Here is a 21,704-nt window from a genome sequence, read left to right as displayed (position 1 = left end):
AAGGAAAAAAGAGCTCTTCTATTTAAAATATCTTCTATTCTCAGATTACTGTAACAGCATGCCAGTTGTTTTAGTGCAGAATTTCGTAAGATCATCTATTACATATTTAACAATAGCTTGCAATAGGCCTGAGTATTAAAAAAGCATTGACACAAAAGAAGTGTCGAAGAATCAAAGATTTCTGCTAGCTGATTAGATGTGACCTGTAAGCCGGTATCTTGTATAGACCAGCTTTTACTTACATGCTTAAACCTGGAAAAAAAAATCAGAATGGTATCTGAGGCTGCGTTTTTGACATATTATACTATGATCTGCAATGTCAGAGAAAGGAATACCACAAGATGAATCACTTGCAATGTTCAGGATATTACTACGGTATTAATAAAGGCTTTCTGTTTCTGCCACACTATATTGACAAACTGAGTTTTAAAGTTCTGTACCTGACTGAGGATATGAGGCAGGAAATTTTCATTTAAATATTTCTTTTATCTTCTGCAAACAGATATCTCAGCTGGGCAAAAACTCTTAGAAAACTACATTTAAGGTCTTTTATATGAGTCCATTCTTTCGATAAGCTACATTGTCTGAGACTATCAGTTTTAAATTATCATGAGAAATAACTCCACAATACTATTTTAATTCTTTTCTTCCTTCCTGTCCTTCCTTTTTCTCCCCAGCAGATACATCTCCAGCAGCAAACCTACAAAGGCCTTGGAAACGATTCAGCAAGGTCAAGGACTCGCCAGCAGCAGCAGCGACACTTCGTTATGCCACCACAGCTTTTGGAAAGCAATTGGCATGGAGCCTGGTTTCAGGAGGAAGTGATTTCAGGAAATGTTGATACGAAATAAAGGACATACAGTCTTTCTACAGTGAAATTTGAAATTTTAGCAAAGAAGCTTCAGCAACATTTTTAAAAATTTCTGGTGATGTTGATGCTGAAAGCCTTGTGACATCGTCAAGTCTGACAGCATCTTACCTGACTCAGGCCAATGAATTTGACACTGAATGTACTATACAAGTAATTTTAACTTCTTTTAGTGGAGCTTGTGTCTAGTGCAGTAAAGTGTAGGAAACCAGAAGAAAATTACTTAAGTGGTTAAGGGGGGAGACTGTGAGAAAGGACAAGTTCTCTCAACATGAAAGCAAACAGTGCAAAGTGTCACAGTTAGATATTCAATTTTAATAATATAGTTTTAAATATATTAAAATAAATGAGATTCCCTCTGCCTTTAAGTCTCTTAGTTCTGAATCAGCCTTGCATAATTTCGGCATTTGCTTACATTCAACAGGCCATAAGCACCTGCACAGAAGTAGGTATTTGTTATAGCACGTTTTCTGAATCCAGGTATAAACTACAATAAATCTTGGACCCTGTATGTATCTTTTATGTTTCTATTAACATCCTATTTTGAAACAGCATGGCAAATGGAAAAAAAATAATTACATTGTAAGCATGTTACAAATATGAGTGGCATATTTTGTGTATAGCTAAGCAGATCATAACTAGCAAGATTTATGAATATGGGTGGGTGAGGAAATAATTTCTGAAGTCCAAAAACTTATTAAACTTTCAAATTTGTTCCTTAACCAAAACAACTTGTAAAGTTAATATCAGAATAATCTGAATAGATATATAATTTGAAGGACTATAGTGACAAATTAAATTGGTTGACTCAAACATCTTTTTAAAAACATTTTTTGATATCTACTGATTTTTGAAACCAGTGAAATTGAATAATTTAATTTGTAAAATTAAAAGATTTTGGAATGCTAATTTGGATTTATTTAGAAAACTTGTGTTTAGAGAACTGTTTCTACATCTATAAACACATCTAAGTAAACTGGAATATTCAGCTTCACTGCTGCAATCCTTAACATTACAATTGAGATTCCTGAAGACAATTTACTGAGAGAAACAATCTAATAACTAATTTCCTTTTATGTTCATGCAACCTAACATTAATATTAGGTTTATGCATATTCATTTTGCCAAACTAGAGGATGCACAGTTATAAAACTAGAAATTATGAATAATACAAAGTTACTTACCGACTAATATATTTATTTTATAAATTTTGTTTTCAAAACAAATGGGCCTTATGTGTTCTACTTTAGAGCTATTTGGCAATAAAGTATTGTTACTTCAGCAAGAAATAAAGTCACTAGTCATTTATAAAATTCTAAGCTATAAAGAGCAGCCCATTACTGTACGCTCCCTCTGTTGCTGACACTTACAGCACTTTCTTGATTACCCTAAAAGGAATAATTTAAAGGGCACAGTGTTTAATTATAGTTCTAAACTTCCTCAGATTGAATTTATTTTTAAATCAGGACTTTTAATTTAATGGTACATAGGGAAGTGATCTTTCTAGCAGCAGGTATTGTCAGACTAAGAAAGCCAGGGTCAGTGCCTTCATGGAAAATATATTTTATAAAAGGTGCACCATTCAGGGGTCCTGTAGCTGTAAGTAGTATGATACACCAAATTAAACCCACGGATTATGACCCACGGAGGAGGAATTCTTTGACAACTCTTAAGCATGACCAAGACACATCTGCCTGATGAAGAAGCTCCTGAAAATGTGTTGCTTAAAAGCTAACATAAGATAAGGGCAGAGGCACTCTAAATTTGTTGGTTTTTACATCCTTAAGACACTGGTCAACATCACAGTTATGATACTGTTTTATGCAGCCTCTATGCAAGCCAGTCTAGACACTCTAATATATTTTTTGGACAGTTTGCTAGATAAGCCACAGCCAGTGAGTTAGGGATTGATTGGTACCTTACCATTACTGTGTTTCATATATCTGGTAAGACCTCTTGACTGAACAGGAGGTGCTCATTTTCTCATTACTCTTCAAACTTCACTTCCAAGAATCTGGCATAAGCACACTTCAACTCTTCCCAGTAATTCTTAACTAGCGTATTTATAATGCAGATGAAAACCCAAATCGAACACCACCACCTCCTGCTGAGATGCGAAGCGCTACTGCCCTGTGAGTTCATCTTTGAACTATTATTTCTACTCATTATTTTTAGACCTAGCTCTCCCCACCACCTCATCAAAGTCACAGTATTTTGAAGGCTGTTCCAGTCCAGCTCTACCGCTCCCCACAGCAGTGCAAAACCAAGAGAGGCACAGGTGAATAACAGAGGGACATTTTATTCACACCATGCTCGGTTGTTGACTACATATTCTTCCAACTGACAATCCCGTTCTACCTATTCTGCATCTGTCTTTGTGAGCAAAAACTCCAAGCCTTTCCAGGAAGAACAGGAACACCTTAATCTCTCTTTCTTTCTTTCTTTCTTCTGCAGATCCAAAATGCATAATGACATTTCTAACTCAGTGGCAAAATGGCTGTCTCTGCTCACAATTTATACTATAACCAAGGAGTCTGCAGAGAGGAAGTGTTCTGCCACAGCATCCTCCCACCTAGCACCACTGCCATATTCTAGGTCCAAAGAACGATTAAACAAAAACTCTCAAGACATTATAACAGGTAGGAGTGTTAAGGTGAAACACGAACCAACTAAAATCTTCACTCAAATCATGCACAAACTTCCCCTGAAGTTTGAATGAAAAAAGGGGGTGGGGAGGCTTGGTGACTTTTCCAAATTCTTTTTCTTTTTTTTGATAGATTTTTTTTTTAAAATAAAAAGTAGTCCTCATCAGATTTCCTACTCATTAAAATAAATTCTAAAAAGGGGTATTCAGGTAAGCATCCAAACTCTTAAGTAGTGCAAACCTCCACATTTGATGCTCAGTCACCATGACTAACCTTATGCAGGTACTATTTATATAGATATGTGTTCTCTCATTAGCTCCAGCTGGAACAGGAATGAAGGATGACAACCATACAGAACATATTTATAGATACAGCGGCACTGACAACCATGTCACGTAATTGCTATGAGGTTTTTGCAACTCAAATTACACACATAACAGTAAATATTATAAAATAATGTTTGGCTAGGAAGATAGAGAATAAAGTGCAAAGTATTTGAGTTGAAAATAGTTTACTACAGATGATTCCACCATACTCAGATAGGTCAATGTGCTTGTGCAATACAGATACTCATTTTGCAACCACATTAGCAGTTTACAACTACTAACTACAGGTTACAGACATCTGCAGAGAACTTGTCTCTTTCTGCATTTCTAACTTTACTTTCATTCTCATCCTACAGAAACAAAAGGGACATTCAGGGATATGAAATGAAATGCAAAAAGGAGATGATATGTTTAAACTTTATTTTCAAAAGAGGAAAGCGATTATCGCACTGATAGTAAAAGACAAAATTTTTATTAAAAAAAAAAAACAAACCAAACTGGAAAGGACACAATCTCTTCTTTCTTGATAACAAAAGATAGAAACAAGAACACATGACTTTTGTTTACTTTTTTTTTTTTTTACTTAGATAGTGTAGCTGGGGAACTGTTCTATCTATTCAGAGATAAAAACAGCTTCAAAAGGAGGTGAGAAACTGAAGAATTGTAAAGCCATAAAAAGGACAGAAGCTAAATAACAAACACACTAGATGAAGGCTCTTACTTTGTTTTGAAGTAGAACGCTGCACAAAGCATGCCCACTACGACTATGCCAAAGACGATACAGGAAATAGACAGCACCTGGCGCTGGTACACTTCTTCGCTCTCTGTGAACAGCAAAATTGAGAATTATGAAAGCATCAGAAAACAATACTTGTGAAAAGTGGATTACAGCACATCATGGTTTCACTAATGATGGACAGATAGGAGAGATTTGGAGGTCTGGCTTGGCCAGTTCCTCAACAGAATGGATGCTTCTCTGAACCTCTAATCTAGATAACGTTCATAGAGTTGTGGCCTCCTAGGAAAGTTTGAGAAAATGGTTCTAATACACACTGAGAGATACATAATAATAAAATTCAGGGTAGATGAGTATCTTGTCTGCCCTACATGCTATTTTTCAGCTATTTTAAGAAAGATTCTACTGTCAACAGGATAAAGAGCCCTACAACCATGGAGTTTTTCTGGCTTAAGGCAAGAACCATCAAAGCTCTCACAAGGTTCCACAAGATTCAGAATTCTTTATCTACCCAAAAATTCTAGGTTTTTACTTTGATTGAACGGTGATTACAATGCCCTACTCCCATGTCATTCCCTGTACTTGAAGCTTATATACAACATCACCGTAAAAAATTAATTCAATCAACTTGGATAGAACCCAATGACTACTATGCTACAATGCACCAGATACTGTTTTCATGAGCCTACTTTTTTTAAGAGAAATTTCCTTAATAAATCTCATAATCTTCTAATGAATTTTAAAACAGGAACAAAATGAAAGTAAAAAAAAAAAGAGCTAAGAAAACAAGAGAAAACACTCATTCATGACAGCAGACAGAAGCTGATAGGCAATTGGAGTTTCACATGCTCAATTTATCAACAGCTCCTCGAGCGTTATATTTTATTTTTATTATTTCAACTCTTTCTCTAGTTCAAAGTGCTAACATGATAAACAAATTGTAATTTTAAAAAATCGGTTTGTCCAAACATGCAACATACTAAATAATATTTTCATTCATATAGTTTAGGTAGAAGAGCAATATGTAGGGTTATCAAAGCACAGTACAAGCACTGTACACTGACAAACCTACATTTCCTTTCTAGGTTTGAGATCTTCAGTGCTGACCCACCCATCAATATGAATACCAGACACATGTCAAGCAGGTGATGGTAACACCAAATTCCAGGTTCATAATGTTCGGGTTTATAAGAAGAAAATATCGTGTGACAACATCAAGGTGAATCTAGGCAAATACTGAAAAAACCTACACCCAACTGGAACTTCAGTCAAATACTCTTGGTGTTACAATGACTGAAGACTATATACAGTATCTTAATCACTACCGATTACAAATTTCTCAAGAATTAACATCACAGTGCTGTTACAAAGCATTTGAAACCTTTAGTCATTTGCCTCTTGTAAAAGCCACAGTCCTTTTTCATAAGCTATTTCAAATTAATTTACATGTACCAAATCTTTATTTCTTAATTAATTCTTTACTTGCTTACTCAAAGACCACAACAGTGATTCAGAAGCCATTTCTAAGCCCCCAGCTGCTGTGGACTTTTTTCTTTTCATTTACATTTGAAACTCTAAAAGTATTTAAATATTTTAAAATCAATATTTAAAAGTATTTAAATATTTTAAAATAAAAAGAAGTTAATACAGTAACTTACACTTTTTGCATGCCTAAAATATATCTGGAAAGGTTTTAATTCAATAGGAAATCCTGATAACATTGCAATAAAACTGATTCCAGTAGAGCTTTAGGCCCATTCCTCATTGGCATGTATAAAATTTAGATCTAGAGAGTAAATCCTCATTGGCAATGAACTAAATGTTTGGGGTTTAAATTTGTTTGTTTGTTTTTACTAGCCTGTGTGCACAGTTATCCACCTTCCATTTCCACTGCACACAAAGGACTAATCTTACAAATTTTGAATTCTTATGTTGAGATGGATCACTGCAAATAGTTAACGGATTATCCAGTTCAGCAATTGTTAATCTATACTGCCAGAATAACAATTTCAGCACCCACTGCCTAAGACCACAACTAAAACATACATACTTATGAACCGTAATTTGACTCAAACATTGCATATAATTAAAAAAAATATATTTATTAAGAGAAACTGATTTAAGTCGTGTCAAGAGGCTTAATTTTGCTTTTCTTTTAACCTAAGTCCTCATTAAACACTTTTTTTTTTTTGAGAAATGCTGAGTTTAATGCAACTATGGTCTTTGTCAGTCCTCAATAGCTGCCACTGTCTTGTTAAAGATGCTTTAGAATACATCTTACCAAGATAAAAGCAATTCAGAGAACACACAGTCTTATCTTGCTGAAACAACTATGTGAAGATTTAAATCTTTTGTGTAGTCAGATAAATCCCTGTCACTAGCTTTCAACACATGCTGATCAATACTTTCTTTCCTTTTTCTTTATTTTGTACAGTGCATATTTAAAGAACTACTTATTGATTAATGTTACTCTATTTCTTTAGACACCTTTGTTCATTTTTTTATATCCTTTAAATTTTTATTTATGTATTGGACTCCACCATTTTTTGTCTCCAGCTTCTCAAAATATAACAGTTAAGCATTCTTTCAGTCTCTAATCTTCCATATCAGATGTTTTTTTTAAAAAAAAAACCCAAACACCTTCTTGCTGATAGAAATGTAATCTGTGCCTCTGCAAACTTTGAAGGTCTTCTCGTTGTTGCCTTTATTTAACCCCACCATTGCTCTAAACACATCTAGCACAGCTGAGATCTTCTCTAGCAAAGGTGTACTGAGTAGGGCCTTTAAATAACACGGAAGGCTATCGCTAAGCATTGCAAAGTAATTTTGCTGTCACAGAACAGAAAACTGTAGAAATTCAGCCTGCAGAAATGAGAATAACTGAAAATTCCTTCTCCTTAGCTGAAGATGCGCATCAACTTGTGCATATTTATATACTGAAGCAAACTTCCCAAGGTAACGTAAAGTGTGACTGAAATTATGATGTCTCTCTTTATTCACATATATTCATACATTCCTTGTGAAGTAAATCATCTTAATTCCATTCTATTGAAATAAATACTCTAGGGAGAGGATTCCTCATTTAATGAGCAGGCAAGAAAATATTTCAGCTCAAAACCAAAATATAAACTGCTACAGATATTCCTGGATAATCCATCTGAGGAGTTAAGACCACAGAACATGAATCCCACCAAGCATTCAAATTATACAAAACACATAACCTATACCAACAGAAATACAACTGCAGACCGCAGTGCTGAAAAATAACAAAGTAAACTGTTTAGATGCAGATTATTTTGTTTAACAAAAATTATGGCAAGAAAGATCTTCCCAGAACATAAAAGACAAGACAAACATCGGACGTGAAGCCTGTTGAAAGGCTGGCTTCCCATAGACAGGTCTCCATTCACTGCGTGTCCTGTTACATGTCTAGCCTATTTTTATTTAAACTATGGATTCTTTCTTATTTTCATTGCTGCTACAGAATTGTCTCTCCATCTCTGTCACATCATCCCCCTGAATGTAAGCTGCTTGTGCCTTAAGTGCTCCTTTTTCTAAGCTTCTCTCACACATTTGCTACCATTAGGAAACAGAATGACTACTGGCGACTCATGAAAGCAAAGTTTCTTTCAGCACTCACATCACAGTCAAACTTCATCTGTCTGTTACTAACAAAAAAGTACATGCCGTATTCCAGGTATGAGGATTTTGGTTTGTTTTATTCTCCTGCTCTTTAAAATTTACTTTTGAAGGCTGTCATCTGTCTGCTTTATGCATGTGGGAAGACCCACTGAAGCATACACATAAGTCTTTAGAGGATTAAAAAGCACAGGGTAGACACGTTTTTCTCATGATTGTTACTTCTAAAGGATATGGTAGCTTTATTTGCGTGAATAAGGTGAAACTTGTCTCTTCTTTGTGATTTTACTATAAAAGGAAGAACACTGGTACAAGGTCCCCGAGAAACAACCATGTATGTTTCTAACCATATTATTGAGAAAAAATGTTAATTAATAGAGATTATGTTAGACTTTGTTAGCACCTACATCCACATAATCATTACTAGCCACAATTACTGGATCCTCTAGTTCTATTGTGTATTTTCTGAACTCACTGAAGTATTTTTGAAAGGTATTTCAAATATGAAGAACAGCATTGTGCATGTGGCCTAAGCAAGATGATAACAAACCAAAAATAGTAGCTTCCCCCTTGTGATGCTTATTTCAGTGGCTCTTGAATAAAATCTCAATATTGTCACAATCACCACAGAGAACTATTATTGAATAGTCAAACTGAGCCAACTGAGAAATTACCACATTTACCATACGGATGCATTACTTGAGCTTTGCTCTATAACGTAAAAAAAGGAAAGAATAAATGTTCAGATGATTTTTCCTACTGAAGGTTTTACTCCCAACCCAAAATCCACCACAACCCCTAACAGCATGCAGCATTCCCTTACCTTCCTCACTCCCCTCCCCTAAATGGACCGGCTCTGCATTACTGCAAGTAACAACATGCTATAGAATAAATATGGAAAGCCCAGTACCTTGCTATTGGTATGTATGACGAACAATTGTTTTCCATGTGCTTTCTCCCATCAATAAATGCCCATGGAAACTTTATGAAAATAATTCTATGACTTAGTTTTCACCAGAAAATTTAGAGATGTTCTTCACCTTTTCCTCAATCCCTGTCATTTTTGAGTTAACAGGGGAAGTGTGGCCTAATGGATAGAACATAAAACCAGCTTGTCCTCAACAAATTACAAGATAGCATGAAGGCAGGCTTTTTTTTTTTTTCTTTTTTTTTTTTTTTTTTTTCTGTCCCCATGCGAAAACTAAGGCATGCAGGTGCAGCCAAGTGGGCACTGTCACCTCTGCTGTAACCTCACCGCCACACACTTTTTTCACTTCCCGTCATTCCCTGCCCATATATTTTCTGACCCACTATTGAGCATACAATACTGCAATGTCCTGCAGAGCCAGCGCCTTGCTGTTGAGGTGAATCTCAATAGTATCGTTTGCCACTTACACTCTTACTGGTGACCTGCATCCTCAAAGTCCCATACACAACAGAGATGGACTACATGGAAACCCCATACACAACATCAAGATTTCCAATAAAATAAAGATTCCCATAAGTTTAAAGGTAAAAGAGTAGTTAAAGCATATTTCTCAATATACTTAGATTTATGTGACAAGTGCTGAACTATATACGGTATTCTAAATTTAATTCATGAAGTGAATAAAAAAAGCCTGTATGTTCCACAAAATCTGTGATTGCCTTCAGCATCAGACTTCCAACTCTCCCCAGAGTTTTCTCTGTTCTTTCACTTGCAAAACCTGCCATACAGATACACTGCCATATGCTGTAGCTTGTGCTAAGGCAGAATGATTTTAACAGCTGAAATGCTACAAGCCACGGTTCACATTTCTTTGACCATAGCTAAGTTGAGACCCTCGCTCTTTCTGTAACCATGAAGATAATATTGCCTCTTCCATTTCAGTGAATATCATGATAAAATTTAATATGAACATATTAATCTCTAAAGGAATAAAGTCTCTGCAAATAAACCTGTCCCAGATACTTTTGCTTCAATGTCTTTAAGATCACATACTTCATATAAAATACTATGGTTTATTCTAATTCTCAGCTACCTTTATTAAGGACTGAGTTTTCTTCCTTCAGCTTTTGTCCATCTAGGTAGAATTTCCCCTGTATAAGGGCTCCAAAACAATTAGGTTCACAAATTAGGAGCAGAAGTTTGTATCTGCTGTCGTTTACAGAAAGGGCAGAGTCAAGGTTAATTGCACAGATTCACATTTCAAACTGGAACAAGAGCAAGCTGACTTCTGCTGGCTAGAGTTCATAAAGCATTTCATAGTTTCGATAGTGATTCTCTCTTGGGAAGGACCGTTCGATGATTCTGATTGTAACAAAGATTAACAAAATACATTTTCTTCTTGTGGAATACCTGTGGAACGTCCACAGCTGAAGGATCTTAATGAGAGCAAAGTGAAATAGATGTAGCCCATTATATAATTGCATGATATTATACATTGTTTGACTACTGGTATTTAACAACTAGTGAGATCATTTTTGGCATACACAGAAGGGAGAAATGGGAGGCAAGAGTGTTCAGCCTGTTTGATTGACCTATTTCGAGTACTTGATTCTACAATATTAATGCTGCATTAGTACTAGTTTTGCATGGAATATTAAAAATGAAGCAGTGAATAATGTTTTAGACTCATGATGAAAAGGGATGCAAAGGTATGTGCTCTAACCCTGAGCTCTCAACCAGCTATTTTAGGTTGGTGAGTGAAAGGTGAAAACTTATTTAAGAATTAATGAACCAAAATATCCTGAAAAATTATTTCCATCAAACACATCCTTGCAACACCCCACAAAATAAAATGAGCCAAACAGTGGAGAATGCTCTGCAGATAAGAAAAAAAGAGAGGGTAACCTTACACAAGAATATCTAGTGTTGTCTGTGGTTACAAGAGGAGTGAATGTGCCAATATTCTTAGTAAGTGCTACTTTTTATGAAGTGGAAATTTGATAAGTACTTTTAAACAGCAAGGTCATGACTCTGAAGGTAAATTAATTTTAATTTCAGTTTCCTAAGAAATAATAATTTCCTTTTATCTGCAGGGAACTTGCAAGGGAATGTATCAGCTATAACCACAACTCAAATCTAACAAAATTTCAAAGCCTTGGTTAAGTACATTCAGTGCAACATATTTATTAAATCTTAGGCTTGAAATAGCTCCATACGCAGCTAAGAGATGAGAGGTAGATTTTTTCTTTCTTAAGAAAAAGACTGGTTAGGAGCTTTTATGTATTTACAATTTACAAGTAAAACAATCCAATTCTATCACAAACTTGATCTATTTTCATTCTGTTTCTAAGATGGATAAAGTCAGCCATCTATCAACAAAATTCATTACCTAAGTCTCATCAACCTCTGTGTGCGTGTGCTGATTTTCCTTTTTGAAATAATCAGTTTTAGAATATTATAGCAATTCTAAGCTCCTATAAGACCTTCTATTACTGCAAAAATACACCCAGTAAGCTAACCTTTACTACATTGTTATTACATAATAGGAATAAGAATCACATATGAACCTTGTTTTAATTTTTGATACAACCTGAATATAAATGTTTTAACTTGAGTTTGTTAAGTATAAAAGAAAAACAAATATGAAGGCCATTCTTCCTCTCTCACCCAACTTCACTTCCAGTCTGGATATAGGGGAAAAATAGTTCCCTAGTTAACAGAGGTTGACAGCTAAAAACCTATGGTAATATTTTAGACAACGAGCACATTGAAAAAAACTTACGATACAAAGAGTAAAGCTGTCTAAACCCATGATCTTCTGGCAGTAATCTCCCTGCGTGATGGTTGCCTGCATTTTGGCTGATGTGTGAAAGGGATGAGTGACAAAGGAACAGCCCCCTAAGGAACAGCAGTCCTGAAGGAAAGAAACTTGGTATCTGGTGGACAGAAAAAGAACCCACTAAAAGATCTGAAACATGTTATTTCTGTTTTACATTAGACCACTGTTGAGAACATTTCTACTAAAAACACACCAGGTCACTGAAGAAATAGTATCATTGGTAATACAGTGTGACATTCTGGGCAAACCAGCTACACCTAAACAAGATGAACTCTTGCCGTAATCTCATGGAAAACTCACAGCTTTGAGATACAAAGCTAAAGACTTACTAAAGCTTTTCTTGGGCAGGATTGCACATGGTCCTATATGCTGTCGTATTTCTGCAACTTGAGTTGCAACTGAGAAATGAACAGCTCTCAGCAGAAAAGAGCAGGGAAGCAGCAGGCATTTTCAAAGAAACCATGTCCCTTTTCCCAAAAGACTGCATCATGTTGGAAACTGAGGGGGATGGGACCCCACAGCCTTTTTTTTTTTTTTTTTTTTTAAATCTCCTATTGTTCGGTGCAGAAGGGCACTGACCAACAGTGATACTCCAGTCACCAAGCCAGACTGATCCAATTTAGTTATAGCTCAACCAGCCATCAGCAATTAGTCCCATAAGCAGTATACACCAGTTACTGGTTCCTGGACACCAAAAATACCTTTATTGCCAGAAATTAAACAGAGAAAGGGATTGAGAATAGCAAGAGGAAGTAGACACAGGTGAATAGGAACATCCAAATCTTAACAGCACGATGACGCAGAACAATTTGCCTCCCTTGCTTCTTTGCTTCTGAAAGAAACTTTAGAGTCCAACACCTCCTCTTTGCTTTCTGTTTGTGTGCAGTCACACTGCACAAGAGAGAACCTCAGCATCAATGCTGTGTGAGTTCTTTTCCTGGCATGACGGATGGCATGAGTAGTGGCATGGAGAAGCCACCAGGGACGGGACAGCACTAGCAGCACAGCAGCGGTGACTCATGTAACCAGCAGAAAATGAATAGATATGGAGTGGTACCAAAGAAGTCAACTGCAAAAATACATTGACGGAAAATCCCAGTGGGACGGCTGAAGGTTTTTAAAGCTTTGCAGCACTCTGCAAGTCTATGTAGTGCAAAACCTTCTCATAGTACCATAAGAGCTAAAACTAATAGCTACTGAGCTAACAGCTAAAACCAATTGTGTTTTAGTTTCTAAAACCTCTTGGCTAACAGCTAAAACTTCATGATCTAAAATCAAGTCTTACTCGTTATGTCACCTCTGCTTTCTGAGAATCACAGTTCCAAGTAGCTCCAGCTTCTACTGCAGGTCCAAGAGATGCAAATGCAACCCTTTAAACAAGGTCTTTCATCATCAGATCATTCTCGGTGACAGGACTGTACTAAGTCAGCAGGCAAGGAGGGCATGCAAGGTGCTCATAATTTAGTTTCACAGCCAACACCAACCAAGCAGACAGGGTGCACAGTTTCAGCTACCTTTCCATTGACAGCACTGTTGACGATTCTCATATAATGGTTTGGAAAACATTTGAAATTTAGGTACGAAAATCCACGTAACTAATACTTTATAAAGTCTGAATGTTACCTGCTGGTCTTCCATTGAACAAATACATTTGCAATATTTTCTTTATTGTACAGAAAAAAGCTTCTAGTCTTTCACAGATACACAAAAAACTACAAAGCATAATTTGCAAAAGCTTAAAGATTGGAAAATAATATACTGTGTTCTTTCTTTTTTTTTTTTAATTAAATAACATTATTTCCAGAAGGATTTAGTTTTGGTGTGGTTTTTTTTGTTTTTTGTTTGTTTTTCAGTGGGTTTTTTCTTGATGTATATTCTTCAAGGCTACCAATTATTTGCCAGGTCCTAGAGACCTTTCATACCATAGGTTTCCCACAGAAAGTATTATTTCCTTGGTCTCTCTCTGACAGGGTATGTTAGCTCCACAATACTGTATAACAGTCTTAAGTGGAGGGGAAACGGTATAGCATGCTGCTCCAGAATAATGACTCACCCTTTTTCCTATCTTAATTTTTGGCTGCTTCTTGGCACATCTCTTTATCTTTCCTCCCCAATTTTGGCATCTTCCTTTCTCTTATTTTTTTTTTTACTGTAAATCTTATAACCAAACACAGTTCCGCATTTAAAAAATATCTTTGCTATCATGCTTCCCCCCCACACCATCAGCATGAAAAAGCTTCCAAAGTGAAAATTCCATTCAGCATTCATTCTTCTTGTAATATAACCTTCTAATTCTGCAAAGTCAATACTCAGCCGAGCTGTGCCACTCTCCTGAGGCCCTGGTTCAGCCACACTTTGGGCTGGTAAATGGAGGAAGCAGAGGGAAGGACATTTAGACATAAGCCTTCTGCATGAGTTATTGTAGTGTATCAGGTTTCTTAAAATATATAATATATATATGGACTAATCCAAAGACTGTTAAGTCCAATAGGTGTTGGATCAGATACATAATAATTGCACTTTGAATAACTCCATAAAGACACTTTTTGAGAGGTTTATTACATAAAAATATTATGGCTTTATAATGCAATAGCATTTAATCCTGCCATAGTAATTCCTCAGCTGATGAGGGTTGTTATTCCTAAGATCCTAAGCATGGCTAACATCGAATATAATAATGTCTTAATTTCCCAGCTGATATTTTATTTGATCTCCGAGCTTGTATTGCTATTATCAACAAAGCCCTGTCACTGGAATTTCCCCCACAGGTGAGGCTCCTATGTTCTAATATCTCGCTCACTTGCTAGTATTGAACATTCCACTCTTGAGCTAACATCAAAGATGCCCAAAGTGTATTTGACAGTTATTGTTGATGGCTACATTGTCAGGAGCTCACAGTAAGTCAAGCAATGTTATAATTAAGTGCCATCTCTGTTTTGACTGCTGCTGTTTTAACCTGGGTGCTTTTATAGATTTTTTTGAGGTTTTTTACAAAAATACGGTGTGAGTAGTGACAGAAGAACCATAGAAAATAATCATTAATAACTTTGAAATATTTTTTGCTTTTCTTCTTCATACACTGAAACAGAATCATGGTGTTCTACCTGGGCAGGGTTTGGAGGGTGAGGGCATGGATAAGGACAAGGGCTTACTCAGCTGCAGGATGGTGTGACAAAGGACACTGTGTTACTGCTGAAGTACAACAGTTTCTGAACAAGACTCTGCAGGCACAGAACTACATATTTTATGCATTGCCTTTGGTTTGTTCCAAGTGCCAACTCCTTGACCATGCTTCTCCTTACAAGCCAGTGCCCAGGGATGCATGTAACGGCAAGGAGAGAGGCTGCCAAAGGGAGTCAAAGAAGTGTCCTTCTTCAACAGAGCATTGTGTCGATCTGTGTTCACCTTGAAGCCACCCCCACTCAAAGCTCCCAGATACACAGAGGATTAAGGGACTGTATACTTGTGCAACCATTACTTGTTCTGCTGATTTTCTGTACCTTGTCCACGAGACAGTGGAATTCAGAGAGATATCTGGCTTGGTGTGCACTGTCCCTCATCTCTACAGTTGTACCAGCATCCCCCTCACCTTGTCACAAAATATTCCTGTCCCCCAGGTCCCCATCAATGCAAATGCATGTTTGCTCATATAACGACTACAGTGCTCAAGTCTAGGCTGGTTAAACCATCAGACAGAAAACCAGACTATGTTGGCAGAGAGAAAGAAATAAATATGGTGACTGTAAGCTATACCCTTCCTTTAATCCTCTAGGAGCTTTTGGCCAACATGAGGGATAATGCATCCAGATGTTCATACTGAGCAATGATGGTAGGTGCTCAAAGTCCTACTGATGTGAGTAGCAGTGTTAAGACACTATTAAGCCCTCATCCCACAAAATGTCTAGCAGAGCACTCCCTGTGCTCACCCACGTTGAGGAATCTGCTTCGTGTATTTGGCAGAGGCTGAAGGTAGGCAGCAAGCTGCCAGAATTGAGTTGCTCAAGTGCCAACTTGTACGTGCATACGACTGCTGGGACTGCCGCCGTGCAAACCTTATCGCCTTCCTTTGCTTCAGAACAACTGAAGGGGAGGATTAAAATCTTTAGCAGCTCACATATTGCATGACGTCAATAATACATCCTATATGTGTTCCCAGTTAAAAGAAAGTGCTTAAAGTAGTTGAGAATACAGTTTTACTTATTCTCATAACTCCTCTTCCTGACTTCCCGACAGATATATACAAAAAGCAATATATACTCCAATCTCTATAAATTCCAATCTATATAAATTAATATGTTTAGGTGGGTTTTAAACATGTGCAAATTGTAGCTCAAAGTGATGCAAACACATGCCTAAATGTAAGCATGTACCTAAACATTTTTTACTAATCTATTTTTAAATTTCAAAATCCCTTAGGCTGATTTATTTTCAGGAGTGAAGCACACAAACTGTCAGAAAAAATCCTTAAACTTGCCACTTCAAAAAGATGCATGGCTATCCAAAACCATACAGTGCAACATAATTTCTTATAATCTACAGAAGAATAAGAAACTGAACTCACCACTAGCCAAAGTATTTTCAGAATGACACATGCAATGAATTTAAAGTTAAAAGTTACTTAAATAAATATCAAATTATCTCTGACTCTGAGGAGGTTATTGAGAAGGTGGAGCCAGTGGCACTTGGCAGGAGGACAAGACAAAACAGACAGGATTTGAAACAAGAGTGTTTCCCACCAGATATGTGAAAGAACTTCCCATGAGGACAGCTGACTGGTAAACCAGGCTGCCCGATGAGAGCCTGCAGTGTGCACCTGTGGAGGCTTTTGGAACCCAGCCAGGTGACTAGGGAGCTTCTGAGGTCCCTCCCAAACCTGATTTATTTTATGACTGTGTGAAAGGGAGAAGCTTTACACAGTTGCTGTGTGGCAAGCTGAAGGACATATTACACCAAAGTCAAACATTCTCAAGTGAAGCCTGACTGGTGGTACCAGTAATAAACACTTCCACACAGTGCCTGGGTGGGTGTTACAAGCCAGGAGCTGTCATACATGATAGCGATGCTGGAAGCACAGGGCAGCTTTTGATGTGCTTTGGTAACACCTCTGGTCATGATTTTTATCTAAAAATTGCAAGTGGAAATAGTATGCTAGAAGTAAGCACTACCTCTGGTTCATCCCAACATTTTAGCATAAAGCTCACTATATGCCAGGCAGTCACAGCAAAGTGTTCTCTGATTCATGCTTTATACAAGAGCTTTCTATACCCCTCAGCTTCATGTCTTTGAAAAACATTCACGTTATTTTCCGTGGCAGTCATGATGGACAGCTTCTGACTGTAGGGCCAAGTGGGTGCCGAGCCCTGAACAAACATGCTGAAATATCACAGCTCCGAGTATGGCTTAATGAAAAGAATAAGCAGACTTGGAGAGGCTTAACAAAGCAACCCAAAGAAAGACAGCTAAATAGCATGCAATAAGTTGGACTATTTGGGCCTGCCTGTGACCCAGTTTTCTTTTCTGCCTGGGCGAGACATACTTTGAAAAGCTCGGATAGTGCTGAGCAACCAGGGGTGGGCTGACAAGGAGGCAGGAGGAAACAGCTGCTGCATTGCCATGGCATGAAAGCAAAAGGTGAAAGAACACAAAAGACTAGACTGCAGAAGACAGTGCCATTTGCGATGCCAATGTCGTGGAAGAGGTGTGAGAGTTCATGGAGATGGCTTTATGACTGCAACTGAACATTCCACACAAAAAGGCTTCCTTGCTGGACAACCTGCTGCCTGTGGCTCTGAGATGTTGCTCTTTTCCCTACTTCTCACGTTACTTATATGTTTTAAAATTATATGCTTTCATACTTCCTAGCAACTTTAAATAGTTATGACATTAATTTAGGAAAAATCCACTTTGCAATATTATCAAGGAGGCAGCTAGGTAAGATCTCTGCACATCTTAACTGTCTTTGAGTTTTCCCTTTGCTAAAGCTAAAGTGTTGCTAAAGCTAAGGAAAATGCATTGCCTTTCCATGTTGCTCTTCACACATCCTCTTTGAAAACTCCTTTCTGTTTTTTCTTTGTTGAGCAGGACTAGAGAGGAAATTCCTTCAGATGACCCTTCTTTCCGCATTATCTTAACAGTATACATCTTATACCTACTCTAAGAAACAATCAGAACACATACAACTCATCAAGTTGCCAATATATTGCCATCATCAATTTCAATTTTCACAATCTTGTTGGAGAATGCAGGGGTGGTATGAAAACATGGTCATTATGAACTAACAGAAATTAATTAAATAAATTGTCATGAAAAAGGTAAGGACTTACCGCTTCCTCAGTTGCTAACAATGCAGGAGACACCAAATCTCAGTTTAGATGTCTCTTCCTCTAAAACAGTTCTGTTTATGTTATATATATAACAAATATATAAATACATATGTTTATATTGCATTAATAAATGGGAACCAGATTCAAGAACCTGCCAGACTGACATTCTTCAACGCCCAACCTTTATCACTTGCAGCCTTTATTAAGACTTTTTGGGTATTTCCACCTTGTTTAGACTTATTTTTGAGTTAGAAACATTTAAGCAGTGTTTTTGGATGGATTAATCGGGGAAATCCACCTGCTGGGACTCTTGTGCAGAGTAGAGCAAGAATCACTAGGAAGAGCAGGACTGATTCTGGTCAACTTTGCAACATGCAAGAAAATTTCACTGCAAAGCCAGAGTCATACTGGTGTAAACCCAGAATGGGCATGACCTACCATTACTGTATGTTGGCTGAAACAAGATCTGTCATTCACATGTGAGTTTTCCTCTTGTATTTTGTCTCAAATGGTTCTTATTGAACTAAAAAAACATTACCAGGTATTCTTAACTGGCACGTGGAATATCAAACATTCCAATAATGCAGAATCAGACCTTAGAAAATACAGTTAAGAAAATCAACTACCAGCTACGTGTCCCAATTAAGCAAAGCCTTCATTGGTCATGTGTCTAATAGGTAATGCTAGATTTCAGCTCATTAGGAATAGTTTCACAGAAGCAACTGCAATATTTGAAAAAAGCAGGTATTTTCCCAGCTAAAAAGTTTTATCAAGTTTTATTCTTCAGATAAAAACTAAACAAACTGCAATGAAGGCTGTCATAATTTCATTATTAGTCAGAGAAGAACCACAACGCAGGAGTAGAAAAGGAACATTGCAGATGCTTTTGAAAGAATTTGTCTGCAAAATTTGTTTGTGAAACTTTATAACATCCAATATCACAAAGATATGAGAAACACTCCTCAGATGTAAGGTTAAAATTTACCCTGGATCAAAGCCCACCCTTCTACTTTTTCTAGCTTAGCACTGGCTCACTATCAGGAAACTGTTCCAGAGTGTCTGGGAAAGGAGACAGAACAGCAAAATCATCTGAAAATTGGGATGTTTTGGAAGTCTTTAAGTTCTGCTGAATCCTACTGCTACCTTAGCTATCTTATTTAAGTTCCTGTGGTTTATATGTTGCAATTACATACACACGCTAGGATTTTCCCCAAAGCTTCCTTAAGAGTTAAAGAAAATAGAGAGCTTGCTAATTAATCTTTAATATGAAATGGGTTAAAATTGACAGAACAAATTTGTGGTCGGCTAGGTACAAGTGATATAAATCCCTCTCCTATGAATAATGAAGCAGAAACTTCTGAGACAGAGAAAAGATCTCAAGGTTTAAATTCCTGTCTAGAGGCATCTGGCTTTGCTTTTTTTTTTTTTTTTTTTCATTACACTTCCAGAGCCTAAGAACAAAAATTTTCAGATAACCAATTAAGAGATGCATGTAAGCAATCCTCTAATTTAGGGAACTAGCTAGTGTGGGGATGAAATAATTAAGACACAGAAGAAAGGTTTGAAGAAAATGAGAAAACTTGACTTCTCAGAGCTTCCCACACACATACTGGTCACTTCTCATGATACTGAAATGGAACAGACCTTTCTGCTAGCATGTCTGTAAATTCATTAATTGTTTTTCTATCAATGAATAGAGGTTGAATGATGTGCACATGACATATATGATACGGACATACGTTGGCTTCTCTTTCAGAAAGGGTGGAGCTACAGAACACTGAGCTAAACACCGGGGCTTTTCCAGTAGGTATTATCATGTTTTTATATCCGTCTGTCTATCTGTCCATCTATATAGCTACACACATGCACAGAGGTCTGTCTCTAGTCATTCTCAAGTGCCCTTGTTCCTCTGTACTAAAGCTCCTCTTGCAATGTGACTCCATGACTAATAATTAGGCCAAGTTTAGGTGATGGAAGCAAGTACTGAGGCAAGATGAAAGCTAACCTCTAGTACAATCAAAACAAGTAGTACATTTCCTGAGAAAAGTCAATAGTCCCACCCAAAAGGCATTGATTTTTTTTTTTTTCAGTAGGACAAAGTATTTCACTCCAAGTCTTCTTTTGCATCTTCAGTGAACTCATAAAATATTTTCTTCTAAAGGTAATTTTTTATTCTCTTAGTTGAGTGAAGAAAGACTGAAGAACTATTTTAATTTTAAAATCATAATCTTAGTTGAAGTATGGGTTGTTTTTTCTTTCCTGCTCTTCCTAACATCAAAATCATATTTTCTTTGTTTCATAGAAACATACATTTTATATTTCCATGGCTAACAAAGTTTTGCACCTGTACCTAGCACAGTGTTTCACATACTTTTTGCATAGTACTATTGTTTATATCTAGTCCTTAAACTCTGTAGAATATATGAATAGACTGTATTTAAGGCAAAAACCTGTAGCACTGCCTTACAAGATGTCATTTCACAAATCAAAAAGTAGTAAAAGATATTTCTTGCAGCCTCATATCTAATATGCTATAATTACACCATTATATTGCTTGTACTTATAGTATGAGGAACTCAGCAGTGAGATCAACAGTGAATTTATGTAACATTTTCTTAAAACACCACACTGGAAGACAAATCTGCCTAAGCAAGAATCCTTTAACATCTTAAAGTAAAAGCAGACATTTCTCACTTTACCACCCTACACTAAGGAACAATAAAGAAAAAAAAATCTTTTACTGATCGTCTAAATTTTTTACTTCTTCCCATCTTTCATGCTTCCTGCCATTCCAGCACTACCTGGGAAGTCTCTCAGGTTTAGAAGAAAGACAATAAAGGACGATGCCAGAAATGTCTCCTTAGAAAAAACAGTTCTTTTTCTAAATAAACTCCAAAACATAAACTTTCTCACTAGCTCACGTACATATGTATTTTAAAGGCACGTATCGGTACTACATAGTACACTAATGTATCTTACTCTATTTGGTTAACATTACACTTGTTTCTTTCCTAAATTACAAATACCCTTGAAGGCAAAGCATCAGTAAAATTAAGTTTTGTAGGTACACAGGAGGATATAATCTGACTTTCTAATATCTTCTAGTCCTGTTATTCTAAAATGTCCTATCTACCTAGTTTGCAAATCAAAATACACCTTGCTTTAATACCAACTACTACTCTCCAAGTAGCAATGCAACTCTTTCAGGAATAATGTAACATTTTATGTTGAAGTACTTTACAAACTTATTTCAACCTCTCTGTATAAGAGCTTTACCTATTGTTAAAATTACCGAACATCTAACCAGACCTGTCATAGCCTTATCTGCTTTTTAGTTATACAGAAAAATAGGATGCTAGTGTCTTACAACAAATCAACTAATTATAATGAATTAATGATA

General features: G+C 36.7%; 1 protein-coding gene across 4 annotated transcripts in view; it reads right to left on the bottom strand.

Annotated features, from left to right (window-relative positions):
- NRG3 (neuregulin 3) overlaps window positions 1-21,704 on the bottom strand; it is a 428,187-nt gene that overhangs the window by 31,491 nt on the left and 374,992 nt on the right. For all 4 annotated transcript variants that reach the window (XM_080402857.1, XM_080402854.1, XM_080402855.1 and 1 more), the window contains one exon: window positions 4,561-4,663. In XM_080402857.1, the coding sequence (XP_080258983.1) occupies window positions 4,561-4,663 (103 nt within the window). The remainder of the gene's footprint in view (window positions 1-4,560; window positions 4,664-21,704) is intronic.

The sequence above is a fragment of the Falco punctatus genome, assembly GCF_963210335.1.
Source record: "Falco punctatus genome assembly, chromosome: 9".
Lineage (NCBI taxonomy): Eukaryota > Metazoa > Chordata > Aves > Falconiformes > Falconidae > Falco > Falco punctatus.
Note: the sequence above shows the minus strand (reverse complement) of the source record. Positions and strands in the feature narration are given on the sequence as shown.